Source organism: Cephus cinctus, unplaced genomic scaffold (genome assembly GCF_000341935.2).
Source record: "Cephus cinctus unplaced genomic scaffold, Ccin1 Ccin1_scaffold0080, whole genome shotgun sequence".
NCBI classification, from domain to species: Eukaryota; Metazoa; Arthropoda; class Insecta; order Hymenoptera; family Cephidae; genus Cephus; species Cephus cinctus.
In genome coordinates this window covers 1292266-1300060 of record NW_014332821.1, presented here as the reverse complement: position 1 = coordinate 1300060, position 7795 = coordinate 1292266, and the positions used below count along the sequence as shown (strand labels likewise).

General features: G+C 39.5%; 1 protein-coding gene across 1 annotated transcript; it reads right to left on the bottom strand.

Moving 5' to 3' along the window:
* Positions 1 to 1597: 1597 nt before the first annotated feature.
* On the bottom strand, positions 1598 to 7410 carry LOC112494880. The gene is made up of 4 exons (XM_025088422.1): positions 7316 to 7410; positions 6958 to 7063; positions 3654 to 3861; positions 1598 to 1716 (listed from the first exon to the last, which is right to left on the bottom strand). Exons 1-4 carry the CDS (start codon positions 7363 to 7365, stop codon positions 1655 to 1657), a joined length of 426 nt encoding a protein of 141 aa, XP_024944190.1. The 5' UTR covers positions 7366 to 7410; the 3' UTR covers positions 1598 to 1654.
* Positions 7411 to 7795: the final 385 nt, after the last annotated feature.

Genomic DNA, 7795 nt, shown 5'->3' with positions numbered 1-7795 from the left:
AAGAGCAGCGCTTCAATCACAAAGGAAAGACTTTGCTTGATTAGATATCTTTATATTAATAAGTTCCTATAAAGCGTTACGTATTTTTAATCTTACTTGTTATCATGCTCGATCAATATTTGCGATAAACAGTGATAACATGCGTATATTTGTTTTTTACATTGCCGATCTTAGGGTCTTGACAAACATTTTTCACGCTGGAATATCTTGACTGGATTGTCCCTTTGAACTATTTTATTTGAGATCTATTTCTTTTTTAATATACTAATTATACCTATACTAATTCATTCTTTAAGGGGAGCATACTATTTAAACGGCCGAAAATGAGGCATTTTTCATGAATTTTTTGAAGGTGATAAAATAATTGCATTATTTTGAAATTGTGGTATCATTTTATTTCATCTTTAAAGCATAGAAATTTTTTTTTTGTTATGAAAAAAAATGGCGGTTCTGTGTCTTATTTGGCCAGGCGTGTTTTGCATGATACCGAGAAGTGCTGCAGTTTTCATGTTCTTTGTAGTGATCTGAAACCAAAAAAACAATTATTTTTCGATTACTGTCATGTAAAGGGAAAGGACTGACCTAAAAAACAATGAAAAAGTATAAAATTAAAATTTTGGTAGGCTGTTGAAAAAAAATGTTCGAATTTTCGACCATTTCTTCGACAGTTTTTACCCCACAAAAATATTTTATTTACGCGATATCTTTAAAACTTTATGTTTGTCCTTCCGATAATATTATAGAGAATCACCTCCCAAAAATTCAGCCAGATCGGCCAATAACTTTTTCAGTTACAACATGAGCAGTTTTTGAAAATGTAGTTTCGAGATAATCGCGTTTAAAGTTTCAGTACGATAAAGCTATTAGTTTTAGTGACTTATCGATCAATCAGCAATTCCAGACGCATTTAATAATCCTTCAGCCTTTTCGAAAATCTGATTCTCTTACATTTGTTGTTGTCTTCTGACTATATGAGCTGCTTTAGTTTCAGAAAGGCTCATCTTGTTCTGCCTCGCTACTCGCGCCTCATCGATGTTTTCGACGAAAACTTTCAAATAGGTGCCAACAATTATATCTAAATTGTTCATAATTCTAAGAATGGAGGTGTAGCCTTCATTAAATATCCCAGCAGCAATATAGGCTGATATTTCAATGATTTTTAACCCAGAATGCAGGTGCTTTGGGGATAATCGTCAAACTGTCGCGTTGAAACTTTCATTGGCATTCTGGGTATGGCCACCCAAGCATCTTTCCAGTAAATCATCCCTAGATAAATCTTCATAAATTAGTAGGGGATGCTGTTTAATCTCGTTGCCAAGTAATGGAGTACGATCTTCAAAGAATTATACAAAGATATTGTGAAAGAACCGTTGCTCCACCCCAAGCGCTCCGGCTACCAGATTCGCTAGTTTACGGTATGCGGACCGCGGCGCTCTCGATTATGTGCAATAACTCCATAAATATTTAATATTTCGATTTGTCCTTTTTCTATTGCATTCTTAATATATTATACTTTCGAAATATGAAAACAAAAAAATCGATTTTTCGAAAATTCTAAATAGTATGCTCCCCTTAAGCCGATAACCCTTATGCATTACGTTACTCATTCTTTACATGAGATTTAATGTATACATTTCTTGTATATGTATAAAAGTTACACTGCCGTTTCTAACCAGCGATATTTTTTCTCGCGGCATCGTAGTCTGGGTTTATCATCTGAAAAAAAGGTAAAAAAAACATAAATCTCATTGAACGAGTATACTTTCCTTGAATTTTACATTTCAACCTATCACTACACGTGACCATTCTGACAGTGATATGCTTGTCTAGATAATTGAAAGAAAAAACGGAGATGAGTGAAATATTGAAAAATAAAAAAATTTGAGTTACCGTTTCCAAGACGGATAAAATTTAATTCAGTAATTTTGATACGTTCAAGTCATACGTTCCTGACGTATTTCAGAATGCCTTTCTACTTGGCAATTAAGGACGATCGATATGCACTCGGAATGTTTCAGTAAAACGGAGATGAAAGTTTTGTATAATCCGCGAAATGCATCCAGACATGAACGTGTTTTATTTATGACGCAATACGATGCGAGTACCTTAACAAGTAAAGTATACATATATGTATATACATATTGTACACTTCGAAGTGATTACTATAACACCAAAAATGTTTTTTCAAAACAAAACGGTTACGCCAAGTATTAAAAGTGTAGCCATTTCATAAAAAATAAATCCTTGCTAAAAAAATACCAAGCAAAAATATTAAATCAAATCCAATAAATTAGCCAAGCAAAAATCCTGTTGTGTACTGGTATGTGTGAGGCACGGCCCGGCGAGAGGGCACGACAAATGTAAGAGCGTGCGAACGAGTCAGTCGTTGAATTCGAGGCTCAAGCACACACGGTCTCCGTCAATGATAAATCGGCGGAAATAAAGGCTTTTGGTTGTGGTCAAGGGAGCTGATTTGTTCGCAGGTTTCTTAAGACCTTTCCTGTACATTACAATCTCCTAGGTAGATGCTTAATAGACGTACATGTTTCTCTACAAAAAACTTGGTGTGCCAGCGACTAGCTCCAATAGACTGAATTTTTTCACGAAGAGACAGGTTAGGAAAAGCGATGTATTTATAAAAAAAAATATATTTATGTTTTATTACAAATCATTAACACGGACATCAATTATATCCACTATTATAACATGCACAGTCCGCAGAAACGATATGCGAACGACAAGCGCGAAATATGAGACGAACTCATAATAAGATAGTAGCCAACAGCTGAGGCCATATAAACAGAAGACTACACGTGTTCACTGGCTCGTTGCGCATGCGCGTCTCGACTCGTTATGCCTGTGTCGCGTCGAACCTCATACGTATATGCGAGGGGACAAATTTTTTAAGATTGTGTGAGAGCAGACAAATTGAGAAAAACATTTTTCGACTGATATTGCTAAGATGCCAGATATCAGCATTGCGGGAACCGATTTTATTGGGCAAAGGCTCATTGTAAAGAAAAAAAAAAAAGAAAAAATATTCGACCTGACACATTTTTCGCCCACGACATATACCCGCAGATAATTCAAGTTACAATATTTCATCGTAGCAGACGAAAAAGCGCCAACTTGGCGTCGATCGAGACGCTACCGCGTCTCTTGATCATGCAAGATAGTATATTTTTATCAGGATTACTTCATCATTTTCCATTTGCCTGTATCCGCTTGACATTTCGCTTTTCGCACGGACCTCAAAGTTCCCCGCTTCTCCAGGGACTTTCCAAGCATTAGAGTGAAAAAGAAAAAAAAAGGTCTAACGTGTCCTATATGTAGGTAAGTACAAACATACGACTGGAGAATGCGAATTGGGATTATTGAATTTCTTGTTATTGCCGTGTTGTTCCTTTTCCTATTTTTGTTGTTTCTTTTCTTAATGTCAAGGGATAAAAAAGAAAGGCGCAGTAGAGGGACGACAGAAGGGAGAAGAAAACGCTGAAAGCCCGCGGCAGCGAAACCCCAACCCGTAAGCCATTGGCATACTTTGAAGTGACTTTTGATCCTCGCTCGGTGCTGCTGCTCTCACTGAGAAAAACACTCCAGGAGCGATCCTTATTTTCTATAGAAGTGGTAAACTCCTAAGATTATCCTATTACCAGATTCGTCGTCGGCGTCGTATTCTGCAGATTCCGCAAGACTGTGCGAATAATTGCCGAACTGTTGATTCCGCCTTAGCAACTCGATCACCTCCTTTACGTTGCTGACAATCGGTCTCGAGAGGACGGTGTACTGGTTGCTCAAAGAGGCTGCCTTGTACTGCGTCTCCGTGGCGTAGTAAGCCGATTCCAAGGCGCCTTTAACGATCTGCAATCACAAGAGAGTCTGTCGCCTGCGAATTGCCTGGTCTTACCGAGGCTATGAAAGGAACGGGAGTAAAGGTAAGTTTCGATAGAAGTGGATAACGAGTCGCCATTTTTTATATTTTTGAATGCTATAAATCATTGAATATATCTATTACTGCAGGAAGCTAAGAATTTTTCGAGGTCAGGAAAATTATATGAAACGACGTTGGAGCGTGCATTTTTAACACGTCTGTTACCTGAAATATTACCCCATGGTAAGGATATTGCTATTGATACGTTATACACGGAAAAAAACTTTCCGTATGTCCTATTACTCCCAGACTATAAAATCGGCTTACGTTCATCGGTGCATGATAAGGCTGATATAAAATTGACATATTGTGCAATTACGTGTTTAGAAAAAGCTTTTCATTATCGGTGCGATTATACTGCGTTACGCGTAAGATTGAAGAAATTCGGCAGATTGATTGGAGTAGAATTAGGATATACCTATGCGTATGATTGGAATTAATAGAAAGTCGATGCAAAAGTATAGAACAAAGTATAATGTAAATACGAGTAGTGTATTCGTAAGTTTAGTACGTCTATTTGTATTTTAAGATTACCTGTAATCATTGACGCTTTCAAAATTTATAAGAATTTCATTTGCAGTCTTCGCGTTATCAAGTTTTTTTTCAGTACATTGTCCTTTGAATTTATAGTGCTGAGAAAGTGCAGCATTTCAAAGAGTTATCGAAACGAAAAGCCATACGTGCGCAAATGACATTGAACGTATTTCCTTTTAGATCTCCACTAACATCCCAGGGTTCGTTGGTTTACAATTTTTATACTTTTTGATCTTGAATTTCATAAGTATGTCCGACGGTGAAAGCGTAGTAGTCCGACGGTGAAAAAAGTATATCACACGAAAATTGCCATCACCTGATATTTGACGGGGTAACTTTACGACGTTTCTACGGATTTTTTATAAAATCTGAAAACCGTCGTCGTTTGTTGAGACAGAACCATTGAAACTTGGCGCTTCCACGTCGAAAACTCCTCTACCTATCCTTTAATACTTCATTGGCAACTCCCATGGCAAGATTCTCTATAGCAGGATCGGGGTGGTAGACTTTCGTCCGGGAAACTTTGCCCGCCTAATAATTAGCGTGGCCAGCATCGCGCCGTCATCCCGCTTCCCTTTTGCCTCTCTTTTCTTTACTCACTTTGCCTCTTCGTTCTTCACTTTCTCTCCCTCTCTCCCCAGGTCGAGCTATCGCGAACAAACGAAATCCTCTTATACGACTATATGCAAGTTTCATGGACACAATGGAGAGGTTCGAATTTTCGACGTCAGTCTTGGGGGTAACTAACTTTCTACCTTAATTCACTCTGGAGCAGCAGACACTTAAGATCTTCATACCGTCTTCCTTTGGCTGGCATAAGCCTCCGAAAGGTCTTTTAGATTTCATATCGCTTGATTTCTGCTACATCCTCAGAAGACTCTCTAATGCCAAACCCAATAGCAGTAGGTATAGCGGCTCTTTGTAAAACCGCCGAGATTTTCTTACCCTAGATCATATAATAGTAGAGTCGTTATCCCACTCTCGCGAAAGACATTGAAAAAGGTGGAATAATTTGCGCCGTTATACCTCGACGGAATTTCCTAAACGCTCGTAGAGCTCAGGCGTTTCGAGAGAGGCTTGGAAACCGGCCAAGAATGGTTTCAGCAAGGAGAACGAAAAAAAAAAAGAGAAAAGAAAACGGAAGAAAAGGTACACGGTGTCTCTTCCTTCGAAGGCTCTTAGCACGGATCGTGTGATCCTTCTTCTGGTTCTCTTTGTCGCATCTCTTCTCGTCCTTTATATCCACGTTCTCTCTCGATCCTTCTTTCGGTCTCTTGGCGAACCTGGTCGAGTTAGCCCTCTCTCTCCCGCGTCTATCTTCCCCATGTTTGCTCAGCAATTCCACTCTTGTTCTTTCCCGATCCATTTTGCTCATGACATCCCCTCCATCGGTACTAACTATCCAGTCACCCCATATCCACCCCCATAGCATCCTTGGACCATTTCCTATACCTTAGGACGTTCTCTTGCATTTCTATCTGCCTTCTCTGTGCATCCCAAGGAGGTTGTATGATTTGTACCCAATGGCCGACTATCCTGCAAGGATGTTTCGTCTTCCTTTCGTGGACTCATATCCTGTCTGGGAACGAAGTCGGTCTTGGATGGCTCTTAGGTCGAGGGGTGGGTACAACCTCGTAGGTCTCCAGAGCTCTCCGACCTTCTATCGGGGATGGTTTCATATCAGCTAACTTTAAAGCCGCCACCAGTTGTAAACTTTACGCTCGCCTTCCTCTAGCACACCAATGAAAATCACCCTTGCGTCATCATACCCTGCTACACACTGTAGCCCTATCATCCGTCTCCTCTCTCTCTCTCTGTCTCTCTCTCTCTCTCTCTCCTTGACGGGGTGGAGGTACTACCGGCGTAAGTACTCTACCACGATCTCATCTCATGTGCTTCGTGCTCGTACTCGTTAGAGTCGTCGTCTCACCTTTCAGCCAATGGAAGCTATTAAAAACGAAACGTTACAAGGATCTACAATAGGTACGATTCTGCGACCAGGTGCTTTTTCAGATCGACCAAGATGAAAGGCTACATGGACTAAGCTTCTTATGCCTGCGGCTCTTGCCTATCGCCTTCGTACACTTCATTTGCGAGTAAATCCTACTGCAGAAATGTTGCGTTGACGCTGAGTCTTAATCGTTAATTAACGTTACCTTGCCACTTACTCGTTTTAGTACAGACACTGATGCTCGCGAGTTTCGGCTATATTATGTATATTGTCATGTATAAATTATGTTTTCTATTCTCTTTGATTTCTTATTATTACTTTTTCCGTAAGGCGGATGTCGTATAGTGGGGGATAAAAATCACGTCTGTTCAAGGGGATTTTTATGTAGGTATACCTTTTAGGTATACGTAGTTCACGTGCTCTTTTGGTTTTGCGCTGAATGAACCGGGGAGGATTGCCCTTCACTTTATATTGTGTATCTACCAAGGGCAGATGGATCGGCTATTATTATTTTAATGAAAGTAGATTCGGTTTATCTCACCATATTGTGCAGATATTTCCATTGATGTTCGTGGTGCGCGGTCCATCCGTAAAGCTGTACGTGAGGAAACTTTCGCCAATCGGGATGAAGGAGTCCCACGTCTCTTCTGAAAAATATATCAAACGTATGACCGTATAGAAGTGGAGAACGATGTAAAGCCCCATGACCATGAAAATGTCATAGTGTTATGGCGGCTAGATATAGTTTTACGAAAAAAAAATATATATATATATCCATAGTATCCATTTCTTTTTTTTTCCTTCCATCTCTCTTTTTTGAATTTCTATATCTTTATATAAAGCCACCATATACCCCGTGTCCATAGAAAAATCTAGTGCTAGAGCAATCGATACTTTACCTGTTGTATTCCTGATGCATTCCTTGCACCTGCATCCCGTCACACGTCATCTTTACGGAATCCTGCGGATGGACCTTCGCACGTGATAGCTTATCTCGCTGAATTACTCCCTTGATGAAGGACCAGCACGCATATTGGTGAGACATTTATCAAAAATATTCGTCAACGATTATTCGCGCTTCAGAAAATACATATTTCAAAGGGGAACATATATATGTATATATATATATGTATATGTGTATATATATATACGAGTATATTGCTTGCGTATATGGTACCAGGTATCCGATCCTGAAGCGCGGATTAAAAAGACGAGAACAAGCACAAGCGTATCGACCGAACAATAAAACAAGAAGACAAAAAGTGGTAGGAAAATATGAAACCAGCCCCGCCCACGTTCGTTCCAGGGAATCGGTGGATTAATCAATTTTCGTACCAAGTTTGAAATATTGGTGGGAAAACTGGTAACCGCTAGCTCAC